The 23,432-nt window shown below is 40.4% G+C and overlaps 1 protein-coding gene across 11 annotated transcripts in view; it reads left to right on the forward strand.

The window, feature by feature from the left end:
• The window catches only part of TBC1D1 (TBC1 domain family member 1), a 115,258-nt gene that overhangs the window by 12,641 nt on the left and 79,185 nt on the right, over window positions 1–23,432 (forward strand). The window contains exon 1 of one of the 11 annotated variants that reach the window (XM_054823424.1): window positions 18,885–19,229. The exons of 9 other annotated variants lie outside the window; for them this stretch is intronic. In XM_054823424.1, the coding sequence (XP_054679399.1) occupies window positions 19,200–19,229 (30 nt within the window). In that variant the 5' untranslated portion in view covers window positions 18,885–19,199. Of the gene's footprint in view, window positions 1–18,884; window positions 19,230–23,432 lie in introns of those variants that run through there. One more of the 11 variants, XM_054823425.1, reaches the window with a different exon arrangement.

Below are 23,432 nucleotides of genomic sequence, written 5' to 3' on the forward strand. Positions count from 1 at the left end.
CTGTGGGAGTGTGATGGCTTACATGAAAACATACATGCTACCAGCCTACGTATCTTCCCAGTGGCCTCTGGTCCAATATTTGCTTATGTTCTACAGAAATGTGATGTTATTGACATAATTGTTGTTGTTGAAAACTATAGATATTAAAATCTATTGGCATTTTTGTCCTGCACTTGAGATGTGGTAGTTTGAAAGTGTTTGGAACTGTAGGTGAGGTGGGCTGCTTCCTTCACAAGCTCATTCTCCACGAACACAGCCCCACTGTCCTTTTGTAGGATACCTTGCTTTACTATGTCATTCACTCCAAGGAGTGAGAGAGATAAATAATGAGAAGCTAATGGCATACTGTCACAGGATATCCCTCTCCAGCAGATAGAAAGTAGCCAAAACATTACAGAGGAAGAGTAACTTCTGTTCTTATTTTCAGTTTGGGAAAGTAATTCCATGTGCCATTATGTTGATCCTTCTTTGGTGTATCAAATGATTTGTTTTACTTGGGTATGTTTAATCTTATTTGATGGATGTTTTGGCTGGCAAATGGAATACTGGTCACTAGTTTATCTGATAATGCACTGGGCTAGTTTAGATTTAAGGCAGGTTAAGGTTGTACTGCCCTTTATTATACTTTTATATTTGTTGTAAAGAAAGAACAACAGTTGTAAACTTAATGGTTTCACAGAAGTTTGAGTTAAAGGGAGCATTCAGTATCTCAGCTAAGCCTTTTCCATGTCCTGTGCTCCATTCAGCAGCAGGCCCACATTTTCCCTAGTGTTCCTTTTGTCACCTATCTAGCTATAGAAGCCCTTCTTCTTGCCTTTGACATCCTTTGCTAGAGTCAACTACAGGTGGGCTTTAGCTTCTCTAACCATGTCTCTGCATGCTCATGCAGTGCCTATATATTCCTCTCAGGTTACCTGTCCCTGCTTCCATCCTCTGCATTCTCCCTTTTTATGTTTGAGTTTTGCCAGGAGCTCCTTGTTCATCCATGCAGGCATTTTTATCTGACTCCCTGGTCACTTGGATGGACTCTTCTTGAGCTTGAAGGAGGTGGTCTTTGAATAAGAACCAGCTTTCTTGGACCCTCTTCCTTCCAGGGCCTTTATTCCATGGTACTTTTTCATGTAGATCCCTGAAGAGGCCAAAATCTGTTCTTCTGAAGTCTGGGGTTGTGATCTTGCTTTTTGCCCTGCTTCTCAGCATCCTGAACTCCACCATCTCATGGTCACTGCAGCCAAGGCTGCCTTCAGCCTTCATATCCCCAACGAGCCCTTCCATGTTGGTAAGTATGAGGTCCAGCAGAGCACCTTTCCTCATTACCTCCTGTGTCACTTGTGTCAGGAAGTGGTCATCAGTGCTTTCCGGGTACTTGCTGGATTGATTATACCCTGCTGTGTTGTTTCTCCAGCAGATACTTAGGTGGTTGAAGTCTCCCATCAGGACCAGAGTCTGCAAATGTGAGACTACTAGCTGTCTGTAGAGTGCCTCATCCACCTGTTCTTCCTGGTCACAGGGTAAAATAAGTTCCTGTATGCAGAGTAAAACTCTGTAGACAGCACTGTCACTTTTTTTAGTGAATCAGATGCTCAGAATGTTTGAAAGTTTCTCCTTTTCTTTCTGTGATAAGAACTGGAGGTTTAGAGGATTTGAGGGAGAGCCTAGAAATATGAGCCTGATTTCTGTAAGGAGAAATATTTCTGTGACGTTACCAATGACCGATGCAGAACTAGAGTATGAAGAAATGTAAAAAGTTCTGTTCAGATTTTGACAAGGTTAAGTTTAGTTGGCTGTTCTTTTTTAGCTAGAGTCTGGACACAAGTCGTCATAACAGCCTGTAATATATGCTTGTGTTTACCAGAGCTGTTAATGGTAAAATGGCAAAACACTGTTAGAACTGTTCTTTTATAGAGAAATATTTCTTGTGATTTAAGCAGGATCACAGCTGCACAAGACATGCACAAGTCTGATTGCTTCTTCTAAATCTTTGTCCTGTAGTGTTGTAAATCAGGGATAGTTTTTGGCCCAGGAACTGGTGTTCTGGCAGCTGCAGGCAAGTTGCCATGAGGGTTGCAGTGCCCGTACGGTTGCAGTGCCCGTACGGTTGCAGTGCCCGTACGGTTGCAGTGGACTGGGACACCTTGAGACCTTAGCCTGCTCATTGACTTTGCTTCTGCCAAATCTGCCCCAGAGCAGACACAGACAAGCCCCATCTTACACTGAGGTGCTTTTTAAAATGTAGCACTTGCCTTGTTGTTGAGCTGTTTGGTTACAACAGTGATACCTCCTTTTGTCAGAGGTCTTAATTTTTTTTGGATGACCAATTGCTTTAACAGTTACTGTGTTATTAAACAACCTTCACCTACTTTTATGAGTTACAATAGCTTATGCACCTAAGTAGATCATGCTGTATTACCTGGAATGCAGTACTCTGTTACATGTTGTTTGTGATCTGATTATGTGCTGGAGAAGCTGGTTTCAGATAATCAACACTTAGCGCTCTGCGAGGCTGCACAGAGCCGATGTTGTGAGTGAACTTCACATTATTCATCTATAAAAGGAATGGCAGAGGCCCAGTGAACTCCAAAGCAGTTGTTGTGAGGCTTAGCTTCGTGACTGAGGATTCTTACACAACTTGTTTTTACATTAGACTCTAAGATATGGCCTCACCAAGTATCTCAATTTTAATAGCACCATTTCCCTTTCTTAAAAGAATTCAGGCAAGATAGAGGTGATTTTTTTCTACTGTATTTTACTGCTTGATGAGTTTAGGGAGATTAAAATGTGGCTCTTTTGCAAAAAACAGAAAACACTGAAACAAAATGAGGTAACTGGACTTATTACAGTGCAACTGAGAGCTTAATTTGGCTGTTTTCTGCCTCCTATTCATATGTACCTTTGTGGTTTTTTGATGGAATCTACATGATTGCAAACTGCTAACATTGCTTTTTGGTTTAGGAAGTCTCTCCTGTCTCCCAAATGCTAACTGGAGAAATTAATGTGAAAAACAGAAGGAAAAAAATCCAACAGAACAAATGAAAAAACAAATACATATTTGTGCATATTCATACGCTGGTATATAAAGCAGGTCAAAGTTTAGCTGTGTAAATCTTAATGGAGTGTTGTATGTAATGCAAACAGCCGGCTGTGCTTTGGACACTCACACAATTAATCGGGCTTTATGCTCATCCTGAGCCTAGAGCGTAACTGACTACATGAGCTCTATCCTGGGATCTGTTCAAAGGATTCATACATGTGAACTCCTCTTTCAATGAGCTTTAGTGGCCAGTGACCCTGTCCCTAGCAGCATTATTCCAAGCCTTTATGGGGCACTTGTCAGACCCTAGAGTGACTTTGTGACATCCTGGCTTAGCTAAGTGCTCCTGTGTTTACCTTCATTTTATAAGAAGTATTGTGTGATTTCCCTCAACCTCATGTGATTGCCACATTGTCCTGTTTTTTGGCTGGGATAGAGTTAATTTTCATAAGAAGCCAGGAAGGAACACAGCCAGGATGGCTGACCCAAACTAGCCAAAGGGGTATTCCATACCGTATGATGTCATGCTCATATAAAGGGGGCTGGCCAGGGAGGAGGGATCGCTGCTCAGGGACTGGCTGGGCATTGGGTTTCAGGGCAGTGAGCAAATTGCATTGCGTATCACATTGTCCTCTTCCTTGCTGTCCCAGTAAACTGTCCTTATCACAACCCATGACTCTTACCTCTTTCTTCTGATTTTCCTCCCCATCCCATCAGGAGATGAGCAAGTTTAGCTGCTGGCTGGGGCTAAACAATAACACACATGGAGGAAGTAATTTGTACAATACAAGTGCCATTTCCTGATTTTAAAGTCAGAGATAATGTCTTACCAAGGAAGATGAAATTAATCACATGGTTTGTAAAAGGAGAGATGCCAATTCCCATTCTTACAGTGGCAGCAACATAAAATTGTATTTTTCTTGTGATTTCTTCAATCTCCTAAATCATACAGAAATTTCTGCTACAGAATGACTAAGAGCTCTTACTGTGACTTCAACAATATAGTATTCTGTATCAGATGACATTGTTAGCATATTTTTCAACTTAATATTGAAAGTAGCTGTGTGTTACTTGTGCTGTTATGTGCACTTCATTTTAGATCCAAAGCTCATGCCAAGATTATTTATTGTTCCTTCACTTTTTCTGTTGGGGATTGTAGCAGAAATACAAAACAGTGGAACTGAAGATAAAACATAATTAGCAGACTTGTGATGGCTTCTTATGTGATTATGACACATTCCTTTTGTCTTACAAGGTCTGATGCTTGTGGCCTAAGAAGTCAGGTGCAGGTAATTGGAGTCATAATATCCAAGCATCCTCTAGAGGTACAGTAGATTTTCCTTCAGAAAGTTCCTCTTCACACAGAGAAGAGCTGCCTTACATATCTCCAAAGAGAAGCTTGCTCTTAACACCTTAACCTAGTCTGAGTCCAGCTTCTGGTGACCTTGCACTCCCTTGCTTGCTGACTTGCACATTCCCACCTTTTCCCATACTCGTATTATCCTGTGATACCATTCAGTGAGGCAGTTCAGAGCAATTTAAATATTCCAAAAGGAAAAGTGATACAGTTTCAATTAAATTAGCATCCTAACCTTATCACAGAGTGGCTTCATGAGCACCTTTGTGAGAGTGGGGGGGAAAGCAAAGCTACACTATCTAGAGCAGAGAGAAGGCTGGACCTCAGATCCCCAATTCAGTCAGTCTTAAATTACCATGGGATTTTAGTTCATGTGTAGTATCTGATGATACAATGAGGAGATCTAATAGCTGTCCTCTGTCAAAAGAGGCAGTTCTGTTATTCTTTTCTCATCTGATCCATCCCTTGCCATGCATTCTCAGTGTTTTCCCTTGCACTGGCATTGATGTGTGTCAAGCTGCTTCAGAGTCTAAGGTAAAAAAATTGAATTGCATGCTGCTCCAAACCAATTCATTGCACATTGCTATATCGCCTTAGGTGTTTTGTCAAATTCCAAGTTGAAATAAATTTGGAAATTAAAGTGAGAACATAAAGTAATTTGGGACAATTTTTTCCTGGTACTTTCACAAGCAGATGGTGAAAGTAGAGTGCAGCACCAGAGGTACTCTAAAGGGAATGGGCTGTGCAGCAGGAAATCTGATGTTTCTTTGTATGGTGACATAGATCCTAAAAGTAGGGCTAAGAGGATGGAGGTGCACAGGGAGACTTGCAGGTTTACTTGGCCTCTGTACAGAGAACCACCTAGACAAAGTGCCACAGACTTTGAAATCTGTTCTGCTAGCATTGTGTGAGAAGAAATCACTGCGTACCGGCCCAGTGAGTCCAAAGATGGAGTAGCTTTGTTTTAAGAAGACATAAACAGCATGGGGACAATCTGTGTGCTGGTAAATACCTTAGTCATGTGTCTGCTGCTGTTATGGTGAAGATATTATGGTAAGTGGAAGGCTTTTAGTACCTTTCTGTGATTTACACCTAATTGTCTTACAATTATTAGTGAACTTGCCCCGATGGGTTGAATGTGTTGTGAAATACTGTCATATGACAATTTCTTCATTTTTGTGGCTTCAGTCTCACTCTGGCACTAACTTTCTGGTACTCATCCTGTGCTTTATTTCAGTTTCTCAGCTGGAATAATTTCTTTCCGCTTTGTTGAGTGATACCCTCACTGAGAAATAAGTTAACCCTCTGTGACCGACTTCCTAAATTTTGCAAGAGTTTGGTGATGCTGTAGTCTTCAAATTTGATCAATAAGCTTGAAGATAATTTAGCGTGGAAGATGAATGTGAAAACTTGACAATTTAGTGAATCCACACAGTTCTCAAAGTCCAATGCAGATCTTCAGTTGAGAAGCTATGTTTATCCACGTGTTACCCCAGCGCTAAACATGTTAAATCCCCCAGCTTCACAAGCAGTAACAATAACAAAATAGGTAACAGCAAAGTTATTCAGCTCACTTTACTGTAGGGTAGAAAAGTCTGCCGTCTGCAAAGGTGTTGGATGCAATATGCACAAAGTAAGTGAAGGGGTCTCCTCATTGCCTTGCAGCCCAGTCAGACCTACAGATTCAAACCAACTCACAGCCAGCAGAAAATTCTGGGCAAATAAAAAAAAAGTATGAGTTGTGCCTGTGGAAAAGTTCTGAGTGAGAAAGAGAATGAGTCTAGAAACCCAGGTTGCATATACAGAATTAAGAGTTCAGAAAATACTGTTTGATTTATAGCAGCATTGAATATTAAGCTGAATGTATGATACTATGAAAAGGAATAATTAATGATAAAGGAACTCCAATGTATTTCCTGCAGTTACTCACTGCTGTGGCTTGCTGAAGTTAATTTAAGACTAGAGGACATTGGGAAGAATGCTGCCATATTGACTTCCAAACACAAGTTAGAAGGTCTAATCTAGATTCAGTAGGTGTTTTTATTTTTCACTTAATGATCTTAAGTAATATAAAGTATGCACAGTTGTGAGATGTTTTTAAGCTAATTTTGTGGGTACATGGTGCAGTGATAGTTGTATGCAATTTAAAACCAGAAAGTATATTTTAAAGGGGAAAAAAGCCTGCTTTGAAAAAGAACTTTTTTATAAAAAAATCAGTCTAACCTAATACAGTGTTAGTTTTTGTGTCACACAGTACAATAACATATTGAGGACAGTGTAATTTAGTTACTGAAAGAGAACATTCAAAGTATGTACAGTCTGTTTTTAAACATTTGGGAAGATAGCTTTTGTCCAATATATGAATAAACAAAGGCCGTATCTGTCGTGTAGGTTAGTACAATCTCTCCAGACAGACTCAAGACTGGTTCTGGTGCAAATCAGATTGTAGGACGGGGTCCTACATCAGTGATCTTTCCTCAAAACTAGTAAAAACAAAACGTTTCTATTTTCTCTGCTTCACAAGTTTCTCTGAAAAGCTTGGGCTTTAGCTCCCTTGGAGCTACTTAAACATCAACATTCATGTTCAGGCAATTGTATTTTCTTTTTTTCAGATTATAAAATGTCCCTAATGGACAAATTCAAGCCATCCACATTAAAATATGAAGATGCCAATTCATAAATTATGATACTGCTTAAATCACCTTCTTGAAATAGCTCCTTATTTTTCCATGCAATCAGCTTTTCATTTAGAGTTTTGCCTGCGTTGGGCTGACATTTATGCAGTGCCCTCAAGGTCATCAGATGTGGGCTCTTCGGCTATAGCAGAGCAGAAAACCAAAGCAGAGGAGGCATATATAACTGCTGTATTTACTTTAGCAGCACAGTTTCCCATCCTGTTATATGTCAAAATGAATAATGGTAGCAAATCACTGTTGTAAAATCAGTGCTTTCCCTTGCCCAGTGTAGATGTGGTTGTTCTATATTTCTGTTTTTTTACCCTCTCTGTGGACATCATGTTACGGGAAGGGCTGTGGGAAATATTTTCCTAAAGAATGATATGTGTGACTGGACAAATACAGGCTTAAATGGATATGTGTGTCTGCCCTAAAGGTTCATCATTGAGGATCTGATACAAGGATTGAGTGCATAATACCAGTTTATACTTACTTGGTTTGTCCTTTGTATGAAACTACTGGTTGATGTGGATTTCTCCTTTCTTTCTCACCCTCCCCCCACTTTTCCCAGAGTGACAGTGATTGAGATCTATTGCCGGTCATAAAACCAGCTTCACTGCTGGTGATTCCTTTTGCATTGGCATAAGTTTGATCCTTCTACATAACTGATTGAATGCTTTTCATTTGCGAGCTTCTTGTTTCAGCCTTTAAAACCTCCCCCCAAAACTAGTTTCATATATGCAGAATGTGCTTAAAAAATGTATTCTTGGTAATCATGATGTACTGTGGCTTGTTGAGTTGCTTTGTTGCTTATATGCTGTGCTTCTAATCATAACATAATGAACTTTCACAGGAAGAGAGAATAAAAGATGACATTCGTAACTTAGTTAAATTGAGATTTCTAGAGGCCACATTAACCACAAAGGTGAAAAACAGAGCTTGCAGCTAATATCTGGTGGTGTATTTTACATCTAAACCTGTGACTAATTAAAATGTATGTGTGTGTTAGAGAGTCAAAAAAGTAAGTTCTATATAAATCTTATTTCTGAGTCTTGGATGCTGAAAACATGTATGCACTTTAAGTTCAGGCTAATTCCATTGCAGACAACAGTAATACATGTAATAATGATGCTAAACATGCTTGCAGATACATGCTTGGTTAGCACCTAAAATACCTAATATAGTCTTCTGCTTCAGATTTTTTCCAATGACAGTTACGTTCATATAGGAAAAAATGGTTTCCAGTTTCTGCAGTTAATTCCTTTAGAAAGATTTTTAATGAAACAAACACTTTTAAACCAGGTAGAAAGAAATACAGTAACTATAATTCATTAGCATATTCAGAATGATTAACATAGTTGATTAAACACCACTATTAGGAAAACTAGGTTTATTTCTTTGATTAAAAATGCAAATTAACATATTGCATATGTCTAGGAAGCAATAATGTACTAAAGTCTTAAGAAAAGCAAAGCTCTATTCATCACTTTTGATTCTCTGCTGATTACTAAACCCCCATTCTAATGTGTATCTGCAAGTACAAAGTGTTGGTCCCTGCAGAGCTCTAATTGAACTGAACTCAGAGACATTTCTAGAAGTTAGGATGTTAGAGCCACTTCAGTTGGGTCTGCAGTCCAGCAGTGATGAGACACTTATATTTTCCTGGTTTAAGTGCATATTTCAAAATGGCACAATAGCGGGTAATGATCTACTGAAACTAGGCACTGCGATTCCCACGGCAGGACCGGGATTTAGGAGAGGAAGCATTTCTGCTTCCACAGAGCTCTGTACAGCATTTCTCCTTCCGTGAAACACAGTGTAGCATTTCTGCCAGTAACGTTTTCCCTTAGAAAGTTTCTCTAATTGCAGGAAGTGAACTTCATTGTTCTTAAAAGGCATTAGCCCTCCGAGTACCTAACTCCTTCCCCGACACTCCCTTCACAACAGTTTGCAGATTCACCATGGCGTAAGACGAGGTGTTTAAGTGCCACTTAGTGGCTGTCCAGAGCAAATGTAAGATACTGCCATAGCTGTGACAGTTTTCACCTTCCTGCTGTTGGTTTCCACCACCAGGGGAATTCTTCACCTTATCTTAGAGATACCGAGGGCTTAATCTAAGACTGAGTGAAATCAATCAAAAGACCCTGGAAGGCGTTTGATAAGAACTTCAGTACCATCATTCCCGTTTTACTTTTTTTTTTTTTTTACAAAATTGTTTTTTTGAAGTTCTGTTCTCATGGGGTTTTTTTGGCAATAAATTCCTGCAAAAAGTATTGTAATGAGTTGATATTTTAATATGCAGTGAGCTAGCACAAGAACCAATAGTAGGTAAAGATCCTATCTCTAGAACTGAAATACTAGTTTTCCTGGAGTTGGTAAGAAAATATAGTTTGTTCTTAGGTATTAAAAGTCACAAAACAAGACACATGCTTAACTGGGGTTAGTGTTTGGCACCAGCTGATGATGTTCTGGGATGTCTCAGTTCCCCTCAGCAGACTATCTGATAGATGAAATGGGAAAACATTAGCTCTCAGTCATGTTCTGAGCTTGATATAATATGCTTGTATCTGGATAAGGACCAAAATTTCTCTATAAACTTTTGCAGGATTTCAGAATATGAACTAGTTAATCCAGAGGACAACAAACCTCAGAGTGCATGCATTGGTTGTGTGCAGTCATCTTTTTTGCTGGGAAGAGGCTTTCAGTGGGCTGCTTACTATCAGAAGGCATGCTTCAAGTTTTTCTTTAAAATGAAGTTGCTGGGGTTTTCCCTCTGTTTCAGTTTTTGTGTTTTAATAGAATATCCTTATGCAAGTTAGGATTGCAAAAGTCAAAACATTCCCAGGAACCTCAAACAAACAAAGCATAGGTTTCTGGTTTATAGGTACATTTCTTGCAAGAGTTATAGAATGCAAACTGTCAAGGTCTCAGGATAAATCTCTTCACACAACTTGAGACTGTGCACTTCCAACAATCCACATAAAAACTACATATGTGACAAATCTTCTGTATCCAGATAACCCTCAGTGACTTTTACACATACACATATGCACAGCCATGTCAGTCTGTTCTGAAAGGCTTGATGCCAGCTTGAGACAGCTCAGCTGCACCTGAATTAGACTTCCAGGCAATAGTCTTAACTGGAGTTCCATCCCAACTGAGTTATAAGTGGAATCAAAGCATGCATATGGAGATGACATTATGGATCTACAATGAGAGAATGTAATAGTTGATTCTTAATTTTTTTGAGCTCTTGCTGTTTGGCTGTATATTACAGTTTTTTCCACATTAGAAGCAAACTGGGAGAAAGAATTAAAGCTGGTCTATGTTCTACTCATAAACTATGATTGAAACCAACAGAAGACTTGAGAATTTATTACATCCTGGGGTAAAAGACCCTGGTCAGCCACTTCTGAGACTTACTTATTTGGGTCTTTCTGCCTGTGAACACATTCAGATATGTGAGCTCAGACTCACAAGTTGCAGTGGTATCTGAACTTAGCAGATTGTCTGAGTGAAGAGTTCAGCTGTCCAGCCTATCCATCCAGCTGTCTGCAGGTTTCTCCTGAAATGCCAGAATTCCCTGTTGGTACAGGAATACCCAGGAGGGAGGAAATGGCACAACTGGCCCTTGATTATTTTATTTTAATTTTATTTCAGTAGTGTTACTGCATGCCAAATAATATTTTGGGATTTATTCCTGAAAATATGTACACATTTCCCAAATTTTACCTACTCCAAGAGTCTTACATGAAATGATGCAGCTATCTAACATTCTGTGATGAGACATGGTTAAAGAAACCTGTAGCGAGGGAACACATTCAGTCTGCATGGATCCGGGTTGTGGGATAGCTGACTCAGCGTGTGAAGGCTTCTATTGTTCTGGCAGAGGAGCGGAAGCGCAGTCAGCACATGTGGCTGAAATGTGCAGTGGTGTCTTACAGTAATATATCCTGAGCCCTTTGAAGCAATGCAGCTTTATCAAAACCACAAAAGAGCCGTAAGGACAAATTCTGTTGCTATATTTTAAGTTATATTGTTTTGTGTGTTGTATTTCACAAATGTTTTCCCAGTGTGTTTTTAGGTGTCCAAACAGAATTGGCTTAAAATAACTAAATGCAGAATATTGTTTGTAGTGAAACCAGGAGCTGCAAACTTTTGAATGGATAACTGAATCATGGGGAAAGAGTTTTTTCAGATTGGTAGAGACAGTGTTTGAATCTTGGTTTTAAAGATGGCTTATTGCTGTTTTATGGCTTTTGTTGTATTTGAAAGATGGTATGACTTAGCCAAAAATATATAGAATCACAAGAGCAAAAAAGTCCACATATACCATACAAGCCGAAGATACACTTGATGGTTAATAAGCCCTGAGAAGAGGGTAGGAAGTGGAGAGATAAGAAACAGTAAGTTGAAAGTGTATGCAAGAGAACATTGCTGATAAAATTTTCCACTTTCAAGACAGCTGAGAAGGAGTATAATCAACAGCACAGCATGGCAAAATAAAAATCACATATAAGTTCATAAAAAGATTTATATGCACCATACGAAATTACCATACATGCAAATTATTATATTAGTAGGTTCCAATGATATTCTCAATTCTACATTACACAGGAAATATCTAAGGAAGGACTGTGCTGCAGCTTGTAATCAAATGTAAGGCTGATGAGAAGCAGTGTGGAGCGAGGGCCAGGTGGGTTGCCGAGTGCACTTAATCGACTGCAAGGGGCTGCTGTAGTTCTCAGCAGGCTGCTGCAATTCTCCCACCTACATTTTGTCCAAGAGCACTGGAGCAGGGGGGCTTATGATATGAGGGCAATGTTACAGAAATTTAAATTTCTTCAGCTTGATTATGCAAAAGAACAGGACAATATGGTATTTGTTTCTTTTTTGTGTTATCTACATTTAAGATACATAAGGATATAGTAACAACTTGGTCTGTGATTTTAGTGGGGGCAGGATTGAATCCTTCTTAAATGAATGCTTTTACACCCAGATGCTTATCATATGTAAATTGTAATATAGCTTCATTGCCTGTAGGTAAGTTCTGGACCCTACACCTGAGATAAACCTGAACTGATGGTTTTTTTTGTTAAGCTCTTTCCAGGGAAACCAAGAATATTATGGGTTGGGGATGGAATGGTAACACTTAGTTTTATTCTCACTTAATTTTCTTCAGTTTACTGAAATGGATGTTGCTTTAGAGTATCTGAACTACAGTACAAGTCCAGTAGAATCTGTGTATTCTCTGTGGGGATTGTGGCTGAATTCAGTTATGAGAAATCAATGCTGTTAGAAATAGATTTATTAAGTTAAGTAAATTGTGGAGAACTGAGAAGACTGGCTACTTTTCATGGCTCTTCATGCTGTGGAACCCAGTATACTTTCCTAGTCTCCTACTGTTGCAACTGAAGTACACGAAATAATATGCTTAGGGCGGTGAGAGTATTTTTGTGCTTTTAGTTAATTATGTGAACAAAAAGCTAGGCTACAACTCTGTAAAACTATGCATACAAAATTGCTTATTTTATATTATTCATTACTAGAGTGTTGTAATAGGATAAAGTGAATATGGACATTTTAACTAACATGAAGTCCCATATAATAGAAATAGGCATTCATAGTATATGTATCTCAGGATATGGGGAATTGATAAATTTTATAATTATGTTTTGATTTTAACTGGTCAAATGAGTTGTCATTTTCTGTTCGTAGTTTGGTTTTCCTCAACACTTTCTAGACTTTTTATACTATGTAACTTACCCATTATTGGAAGTAGAAGTGCTTAGTATTTAATTTTTTTCTCTTGTGAGGTAGTACTTCTCCACAAAGGAAATAAGACATATTTTCAAATGAAGTGTCTGTTTTCCCATCTGAGTAACTTGGGTTAGCCATATAAGTTTCAAGATCGAGGTACACTTTTTAAGTATAACTTTTAACTAATTGCATTTCAGAAAATACTACTTAAACTTTGAGAGGTTATTTTTCTTCTGGGACCTTTCAGTGCTTGCCACAAGGAAGCAGCAGGAGGCTGGAGGAAAAAGGTGCAAAGTCCATTGCACTAGTACCAGGGGACATTAATCTCCATTTAATTCTCACATCCTTCATGTCCCATTGTCAGGGGGATTTTTAAAATAAGCAGTCTTGCATCATTAACATTTTATGGTTTATCCAGTTGTGTCAGGGTGTGTGTGCAAGTGTGTGTCATCCCTGTGGAGCTGCTGCTCTCTCCCACAGAACCACCTCAGCAGCCTGGAGAGCTCAGCTGAGTTGTCCCTCAGCTTGGTGACACTGAGAAGACCAAAAAACATTGCCCTGCAAGGAGAAAAACAGATTTCCAACTGTTTCAGCCACAGTCAAGACCCAGTTGATGGTCTCAAGGGCCTGGACGTGTGTCTTTGTCACTGATCACTGGGAGCATCCCTATTTGTTTTGAGCTTTGTAATCTGCTTCTGCAGTTTGCCAGTTTCCTCTGCCTATGCTCCACTCTTCCTGCTCCAGTTTCACAGCTGCCAGAAAACCCTCTGTTGCAAAACAGAATAAATGTGTGGAACCTCTGATGTCTCTGTGTGGCAATTCCCCTCTATGAGCTGAGTTTCCCCCATTGCTCATTTGCCACATTGTCCTTACGGATTTTTTGCATCCAACTATTCAGATCAAAGTGATCTCTTCACAAGTCTGCCTGGACTTACCTGCAGAATCAGGCTTTAGTTTTTTGCTCATTTATAGAGATCTGATCAGTTGATCACAATTTGATCACTCAGCAGTGCACATTTGATCTTAATCAAATGCAGACATATGATCATGCTTGAGTGGAATTAGTCAGAACCCATGGCAAAGTTCCTGACAGCTTTAAGTTGGGGTTTTTTTGCTGTCTGTGGGAAGACAAAAAATATTCAGTCTAGTATAAAGCTTGCCAATCCAAAGTTTACTCATCGATGTTTTTGGAAGTGTTTGAAGTGGCAGGATGATTTTAGTCCAGATGAGTGTTTTGCATCAGATGGCCTTAATATTTATGAATGGGGACTAGGACCCTAAAGCTAGATTGTGTTTATTGTATGTATACCCTTGGCTACCTTTCTTTCTTTCTTTGAATGTTGCTTTCCCTCTGTACTTGGATTTTATGGGTACCTGTGGCATGCATTATATTTGTTGGTCATATACTGTACATCTAAAAGTGTCATCAGCTTCTCCTCCTGTAGCCCACTTCAGGTGTTGAAGGTAAGATTTTTTTTCTGGGTTTGTATTGTCTGTAACATCCTCATGCAATGAGAGTCCCTTAGGGGATGATAGGTTCCGCATCCCATGAGTAGTATTTTCTCCAGTCCCTTGTTTAAGGACTTCACCAAAATTTTTCTACTCTGAACTGTCTGAATCAGATGCCAAGATACCTGACTGGTCAGCGCAGCATCTGCTATCACCCAGAACTACCTTATAATAGGGCATAAGAAAAACAAACTATTTTTTCTGGATAGACCTTTTTCAAGGGAAAAAGAATGTCTGACTGCTTCTTTGTCCAAAACAGACCCACAGGGAAGAATCTTAAGATAATGGTAGCAGCTAGGAAAGCTACTTCAACCTCATGAGGCATTTTATCATTTAATACTCTCATGATGTCATTCTAGTTGATCTAACCTTGCCCAAGGAGGACTTCATTCCACTCTGCTGAGCAACATGGCCCTTGGGCTCTTGTGCTTCTCTCCTACATGATGTAGGATCATCTTTCCCTTCACAGATCCCTCCTTCACTCAGTCCTTTCACTGAGATGCAGGATCCCAAATGAGCCTCAGCACATGGTAACCCTCTTATGCTCTGATGCTCTGTTGGAGAGAGGATGGATACTGCTGTAGGGAAGATGACAGATAACCCATCACAACCCTGCTCTTCATTCATGAGTGGGAAATGCTAGTGTCACTTGAATCAAAGCATTTTAGCAGTTACAAATTTTGTGGCTGAAAAGACAATTGTGTAAAGCTAAAACCTACAAGAGAAGTTGGAAAGGGCTGTGCTCCTGAGTCAGTGCCCAGGGCTCTTGTGAGGAATCATTCTCTTCTGTCTGCCACATGGGAATGTTATGTTATTCATCTGAAAGATGCATGTTATCTCTGGGCACTGGCCCAACTTCCTGCATTTTTCATATTTGCTACTAGTTAGCAAATAGCCATAACACTTGAGCCTGCAATCTTAACTCACTAGCAGTACAAAGATTACCCAAGACATTGTCATTTCTGTTTCTACTGAGTATCTGGAAACCACCAAGAAAGTCATCCCATTTTCTTTGGCGACAGCTTGATTCCATCTTTAATGTGGATGTGCAGCCCAGGGCAGTGTGCTCCTATATGCTTTGTGTTGAGGGGACAGCCACTGCCAGTCAGTGGTTAGCTGTCAGGTCTTGCTGTTGTGTCTCATCATGCGGATCTTGTTTGGTAAGGTAGCTTGGTTTCGTGAATAATTTTTTATTTTATTTTGTATTGAGAAAAAAGGAGTTTGCTTATAATTTAGCCAAAAGAAGTAACAAAGCTCACTCTTCCCCACAGTATCTTTTCGGAAGCTAGTCAGGCTTGATTGAGTCTTTGGATAGGATGAAATCCAGAGGATTCACTGCTCTTTTCTTTCAGTGGATCCAGATGAATTGTGTTGCATCTTGCTTCATACAGAGGTGCCATGAAAGTCTGACATTTCCTTAAATAGACACCTTTGTTTTGGTGTCTTTTAATACATCTGTATCGAAGAACCAAAACACTATTACATTTTGAATTCATATGACAAACAGTACTCTCACAGTAGTTACTTTCTATCTTTTTCTGCTGATAAAGTAGAAACTACTTGGAATGGGAAGGGATGAGACAAGACTCAGGGAAATCCTGATGAACAGTGAAAACTAAGTAATAAAGGATGAAAAAAAAAAAGTGGGTGCTTAAAAAAAAAAAGGCTGAATTGTGGATACTGGTGATTACTGGCAGGTGTATTCTTTTCTTGCATTTTTTTCAACTGAATTTACAAAGACCTTTTTGCGTACACGGAAAGGAGAGAAATTAAACTTGTAACAGTGAATGTGGGCAGAGGGGGTAATTCATTAGAAGAAGGGCTGCTGAAACATGTTTAAGTACAGTTCAGAGGAAAAAGCTTCAAAAGGGAATAGGGTCTGCTGTAGAACCAGCACCAGAGCTAATACAGAAGCACTAGGAGAGGCCAGTTCTCGGGTAATATAGTTGTGGCTATACCCTTAATGCAACTGCTTGTGAGACATCATTCAGCAGTGACATACTGTGAAGACTCTCAAAAATATTTACAGGCATTAAACCTAAAGAAGGCTGAAATCGGAAGTCAGAAAATAATTCCTCTTGAGTTAAAAGGTTGACTGCAGCCTCCTTTCTTAATATTTCCTTATATCTCACATCTCTTTCCTTATCTCCAAGTGGTTTCTTTGAATGGAAAGAGCTTTGTTAGAGGAGAAATAATGGGGGTATTTGTGTATGTGTAAATTTATGAAGGACATCTGTAAAACTGAAAGATCATCTTTCTGATGATGTAAGCTTTAAGTTGTGGCTTTGATATATTTTAATTGTTACTATTTTAAAAACAACCATAAATACCTTGCTAATATTTTCCATGATAACATGGAACAGTTTGTAGGAATAAGGGTTTTGTTTTGTTTTTCAAAAGATCATACACTTAGATAAGGTGGTGTCAAGTGCTGCTTACTGTTTATGCAATACAGATGTCATTCCCTGGCCCTGATTTTTTTCCATTTACCCAAAATGGATATATAGTATTTTTGGAGAGACAGTTATTTGCACAAGCCAAACTTAAAATAGAAAAATACAGAGGTTCTGTTTTTAGAAAGTTGAACATCCTGAAAAAATGAATGTAGTTATTGTTCCTACTACATTACTAAATCTATCTGGTTTTGGAAGGTGAGCAACACAGTGACCTTTTCATTTACACTGAAGAATTTCATGCATTACCATTTTTATATCTGAACACTTAAGGCTAGCTGCCAGCAGTTTCCTAAATGCCAATAAGCGTGCCTACTCCTTCCTTCAAGGCTGGCAGCTATTTTCATTTAATAGATGAACTAAAGCACAGTGAGTGGTGAAGTAGCATGCCTGAAAGCCATGTTAACGGCAGAAGTTGGAATTCATTCACTGTTACTCTGTCTCCTAATTCAGTGTCTTCACCATAAGACTGCTCTTCCTCCCAGTCCTATAGAAGCACGTAGAAGGTTTCAGAGTGCATTTAAAATCATGCAAACATCTCTAACAATTGCATGCAATAGGTTTAGAAGCTAAATAATGTGAAGTAACACATTGGGGGATGGCTCTTTGAGCCAGTTGCAGTCAGGGCGAGAAGCCAGATCTCCCGACTGACATCAATGTTTAATGTGGACTCAGAGGAGATGTGTGTATTGTTAGTTTAAAACTGTGGAAGGATGCCAGTCAGGAAGGAGGAGCTGGAAAAAATCCCAAGCAGGCAGGATCTCCTCACAGAAAGGGAAGAAATAATTATTTAGAAAGAGTATTGTTCACAGTGTTAGAGAAATGCAACTCTAATGCTACCACCAAATAGTGGGTATACTGTACACCTATAAGCAGCACATAATGAGGAACATTCTGCCTTGCTCTTGCCCTCAGTTGCTCTATGAAATAAAAGCAGACCCAGTTCTGTACTTCAAACACTTGTAGTGTTCTTGTAAGGTGCCTAGCTGAAAGCCTTGAGAACAGATGTCATTTATTCATGTATGTGCTCTATAATCATGAACAGTAGCAGCAGTGAAAATTCCTTCCCTCTGTCATGCCAATAAACCATTAGAGACCACCACCAGAGTGTCCATCATATTTAGTCATTTTTTAGGCTTATAGCTAAGAACATCCATGCAGTCAAACTACCCATGGCCACTCTTGTGCTCCAGTGGATGTTTAATAACTTAGATGAGGGGATAGCATCAGCTCTAAACCTGGAGATTATTCCTTCAGCCCTGAGCATGCAAGTGTAAGCACATGCAGGATGCTTTCCCAGTGGGGTGACTGTCGTGGTGAGAGCGTCTGTGGGCAAAGCGAAGAACTGAATTTGGCACTTTGACATCTAACTTTGAGCAGTTAAATTTTTTGGGAGAAGTGCAGAGCCGACCCCTATGCTTTCCTGTTATAACTTTGCAAATCTAGTTCTTGACTTTGTTTCTATGAGGTGATGGAAAATAAAGGACTTTGTTTTGGGCCTAGTGGGTTATTTCCTGTGAAATCCAAGCCTTTTTTTCCAAGTTCTGTGCCCTTCCTCCAAACTGAGGAAAATTAGTTGTTTTCAGGCAGCCCTACAGCCACTGAGTCGAGGTGTGTATTCACAGGCAGTCCAGCTGGAGTGACAACAGGAATGAACACCCTTCCTGTCTGAGTGGCAGGTAACATCCCTTGACCTGCTGGAAACGTGTACTATTGACTTGTGCCATACTGGTGTTTTAATTCTCTTCTTCAGCAGCTTGTTTCTGGAAGTAGGGCTGCTAGTGCGTGATGTCAAAAGCCATTAGCTAACGTGAATGGCGAGCCTGACTGGAAGTGTAACATTTCACAGTGGTTTAAAACGTTAATTTTTTTTCTTGATCCTTTAATGTTAAGCATGACTTCCATGCCAGCATATTCCCAGAAAGTTACGTGGACCGCGTGGGATTTTTTTTTTTTAATAGTCGCGATTTACGTAAAAGGGCAGCGCAGTGAGGTAGCAGACGGTTGTCTGCGTTTTCGGGCGAGCTGCCGGAGGGCAAGCCCGCTCCCTTCCCGCCTTCCCGGGGACGGGCGGCTGCAGCCCGGCGCGGAGCGCCCCGGCGGAGGCGGAGCGCGGCGGAGGCGGGACGCGGCCCCAGCCCCCGAGCCGGCCCTTCCATTCCCTTTCCTTCCCGCACCGCAGCAGCAGCCGGCGCCGCCGCGGGGACCTTCCCCAGCACAGCGAGCTCACGGTCCCGCCGGCCGGCGCCCGGAGGTGGCCGTGAGGAAACTTTCTGAGGCCGGGCGGGCTGGCTCCCCTCCCGGCGCATGAGGGGGCGGGAGCGGCAGGCGACAGCCGGGAGGCAGCGGGGAGAGGCGGAGAGGAGCGGCCGGAGCCGGGGATCGCCGCCGGCCGCCGCGCCGAAGCTCGTAGGATGTCACCATTGTTCAGCTGGGTGGCTAAGGTAGGCGGCGCCGCGCCTGCCGTCCTCCGCTCTCGGGAAATAAAGTCCAGCCTAAGAGTTTGCAGATGTTCGCATTTCATTTCAAGGCAAGTCAACAGTCTCTGGAAAGACAGCAGAGCCCTGCTGTATTGTTCAGCCAGGGAAAAGGAGAAGCACTCCAAGTGAACAGCAAAAGAAAACTGATATAACTCGGGGCTTGGCTTGAGGGGTTAAGAATGAAGCTGCGGTTCTGGCCGGCTCTTCTACCTTGATGCCGATCTGTAGAAGGGGAGAGCTGTAATGAAAACTGCACAGAAGGTGTGGTCCTACTGCCTGGTCAAGTCTAACACTTCTGTGCTCTGGAGAATGTGTAACAGCACTCCCACTGTTTGTTTTGGACTTTTTTCCTGGTTTTTGTCATACTCTGAATTTATGAAGAGCAATAAGTTAGCTTTCAGTGGGAGACTTACTTGTTTAAGTATGACAATGTATGTGTCATGTGCTGGCTTCTACATCTATGTGTCTGGGGCTTCAGTAGGATTTCCGACTGTAGCTGTGACACTACATATGGATGCAAGGCAGTAGAGATGGTTAAAGAAATCTAGAATATAGTTTTTAGCTGATGTTTCAAAAAATTTTTTTTCCAAAGTAACAGGCATTTTGAATTTAAAATGAGCTGTTTATGATATTCTGTCATGAGATACAGTAGAAAGCATTGAAGAGGACAAGTGGGTGAAACAGCTGTATGACAGGCAAGAATTGGGGGTTACTTGGAGGAATTATCTGGGGAAAAAAGAGACTCTTATCTTGAAGTTTAACAGGCAGCCTAGCTGACTAGGTAGACCATGTAAAATGTGGTTCTCCCTTCTGTTTTGCCGGGTGTAAACGGTCAGTTGCTTAATCACTGTTATGCATTGCTCTCCCTGAATATGTAACAGGTGAAATACCTACCCTGGGAAGATAGTAAGAGGGAAGTGTTTGATGTGTGACTGTGTTACCTTTGTTCAGATTCTCAGATAGAAGGATGTGCCCTATTCTGTCTTAAAAGGATCCTGCTTGATTTTAGCTATGCCCTGAAAAATAGAAAAGTATCCTTTCTTCTCACTTGACTTTTTTTCTGTTTAAAGATCTACCAGGTGGAGCGCTTGTTAAAGTAGTTCCCTCTCCTGTCATCACAGTGGCTCTGTCTCGTGGGTGATGTAAGGCCTGATTTGCTCTGTTATCCAAGCGAACGGTACTGGCTGATTTCCATGCTGACTTTTACAAATGTGCCAGTCTCTCTCCTGTACAGGTGACTGCTGTCAAAAATGAGTGATGCTGTTGAGTAAATACTTTAGGGATGCCACCAAGGGGTGGCCCGTTTCCCCCCTTCGTTGTTCACTTGTCAGCTGGACAAAGCAGCTAGTCAGAGAGGAGTTAGTCTTGGAGGAGGTACAAGGCTGAACTTGTAGTGCACAGACTTGGCCACATTTCTAGAGAGAGTAACAGAAGCTTTTGAAAAAACATAATTCTAACTCCGCTTTCAGTAGTGCTTTCTGGGCTTTCGGAACTAATTATTCCAATGCTGGTTCCTTGCAAGTGCTTAGTTTTATTCTTTTAATGGTTGTTAATCATCAGTGCTAATTTGGGAGGGAGAGAAAAGCATTGTATTTAGAAATGTAAAATGAGGCTTGTTAACAGAGAAAGCTGTCCTGCCTGCCAAAATCTGATCAGTAAAAATGTAGGAACTACTGCTGTAGGCTTTCAACACAAATGCAAGCCTTTCCAGTTTTTATAAGATGGTGGCCTGTTCCAGAACGGGGAACAACTGCAGGACGTGGGTGGGAGGAAACTGCCCTCCTCAAAACAAAGCTGTCCCCCTGCATCTATTACTTAAAAATGAGTAACCCCCCCATCCAGTAACATGAGTGCTTAGCTTCACCATGCAAGTCCTCAGGCCTGCAGATGCTTACAAGTGAAGTAATTTACTCACATGTGTTATAAAATTGGTCCCTAGTGTTTGTATAAACATTACCTTTTAATATGTCTTCATTAGAGGTTTTTATGTGCTGTTTTACCCAGCTTGTCTCCTACCTACACGCAGGCTCCTTGGGGATGAGTTTTGTGGTGCTGCCAGGCCGGGTTGGGGGGCCCACTCTGGGCTGGAGGATAAAGCCCTGCTCGAGTCTTACATGGGTTGGTGTTGCCCACATTGGCCCTACGGATGCTGGATAAACCACTTGAATGATGACTCGGTGGATAATGAATTCTGAAGTACTGACTTGTTTTACTCTCCTAAAGTTATTTACATAAAAAAAAAATAGTTATACCTGTTTTTCCTGCACGGTTTTATACAAAGGCAGACGACTGACTTCAGGGAAAACTTTGACTAAGCACCTTAAAACATAGTTTGTTGAAAGTGTAAAATAACTTTGCATTGTTGTAGGTAGATAATACAGTGACTTTTGTAGATGCACAGACATATTTTAAACTATATTCAGTATAGTTCACTGCAATAACTGTTTCTAAAAGTAAAGAAAACATTTTGGACTCAAAAACATTAAAACTTTCAGTCTGCAAGTAAAAAAATAGGTAGAAATTTAGATTTTTTACTGATTTATGGTGTACTTGCACACCATTAATTCAGTAGTAGGAGATAATACAGTGATAGTTGTTAAGAATAATTTTATTTTTTCCATCATATTTAATACAGCTTTAGTTTAAATAAATAAAAAAAGTTTAGTATTGTCTACAATTGACTTCATTTTGTAATGCAAGTTTCTAATCAGAAGCAGCTTCACAGAAACAAGAATTAAAGAATTGATTGCTGAAGAAATCAAAAGTAAGAAACAGTTCTTAATGTAATAAATTGTATAAATAGATAATTTGACTAAATGTGTCCTCAGATTCTCAGCTAGTTAGGCAATTTATACATAGCGTGTCTTTCTAGTTACAAAAAAAAAAAGTATGTATATAATGTAAAAGCTGTGTTTAGCTTCAGCTTATTCTGTCTAAAGGATTCTAAACCAACAAGGAACCAGTAAAGAAAATAACTAAGGTAAAAGGCAAAGCAAAGTTACATTATTTAAATCAAGGATTCGTATATAATGATTTTGCTGGTATGGATCAGTCAGCCCTGGTCAGCTGCCTCCAACCTGCAGGACAGCAGGTAGGATGGGGATGCTCCCAGTTCCCTCCTGAGGGGAACTGAGAGCAGCAGGTTTCCTCACTGCAGCCTGAGCGACCTCTGAGAATAGGCCATCAGCACGGGCAGAAAAGGATGGGTTTACAGTGTAGCTGTCCTCAGCTGGCTTGGCTGACCTTGGACTGAGAAGCTGATGATTTGGATTTCTTCTGCTCTGAAGATCAGATTTTAGGGTTTAATCACAATAGATGCTCTGAAATTCCCAAAAGAAAAGCAAGAAGTAGGTGGCTGTGGGTTTGGTTGTGTGGTTTTTGGGTTTTTTTTCAAAGGGCTGCTGAGTCAGACTTATTTGTGAGCTTTTTTCAGTTTGGGAAGCTCTCAAGGCATCAGAAAAAGAAAGTTTCTAAGGTATTCAATGCAACAAGGCTTGGTTGCTTGTCCTGTGAAACATTACTGGAGTAGTAATTGTAATAATATTGGAAATGCCACTTATTTTTCTTGGAATCCTAATATAACTTAATATGCTGTGTTCAAATTGATTTTGCTGATGTTTTGGTGTTATTTCTACTACTTGCTAAATAATAGACTGCCTAGTAGATCTTTGGGGGGAGAATGTGTGGGAGGAAGAATCTACTTCTTAGTTTAGGTCAGAAGCTACAACTGAAACTAATTTGCCTTCTGGAAGAGAATGAGAAGGAATGAGAGACTGAAAATCAGGAAGCCTGAGAAAGCCCCCCCCCCCCCTTTTTTTTTTTTCCTTTCTGAGAGTGTTCTGAAAGGGTGATCTTGGCTTTTTTCCTGGTCTGTTTTAGGGTGTATCACACTCATTTATGAGGATGTTTTATTTCAGCTGTACTGACTTGCCTCTTTCCTTTATTCCCCACAGCTTCCAGCAAAGTTGAGCACCTTTGGGCATCTTTAATCCCTCAGTGAATGGCTTGCGTTTTTGCCAAATGAATGGGGATTTTGTCTCTTAAGGAGCCTTCATAACCAGGCATTTTGACACTGTCTAAAGCCCAATAAACCTTGAAGTTTATTAAGCCTGTCTTAAGCCCATCTTACTTCTAAGATAGTAAATTATTTGGGGAGGTGAATAGACA

The sequence above is a fragment of the Grus americana genome, chromosome 4 (assembly GCF_028858705.1).
Source record: "Grus americana isolate bGruAme1 chromosome 4, bGruAme1.mat, whole genome shotgun sequence".
In the NCBI taxonomy this organism is placed as follows: domain Eukaryota; kingdom Metazoa; phylum Chordata; class Aves; order Gruiformes; family Gruidae; genus Grus; species Grus americana.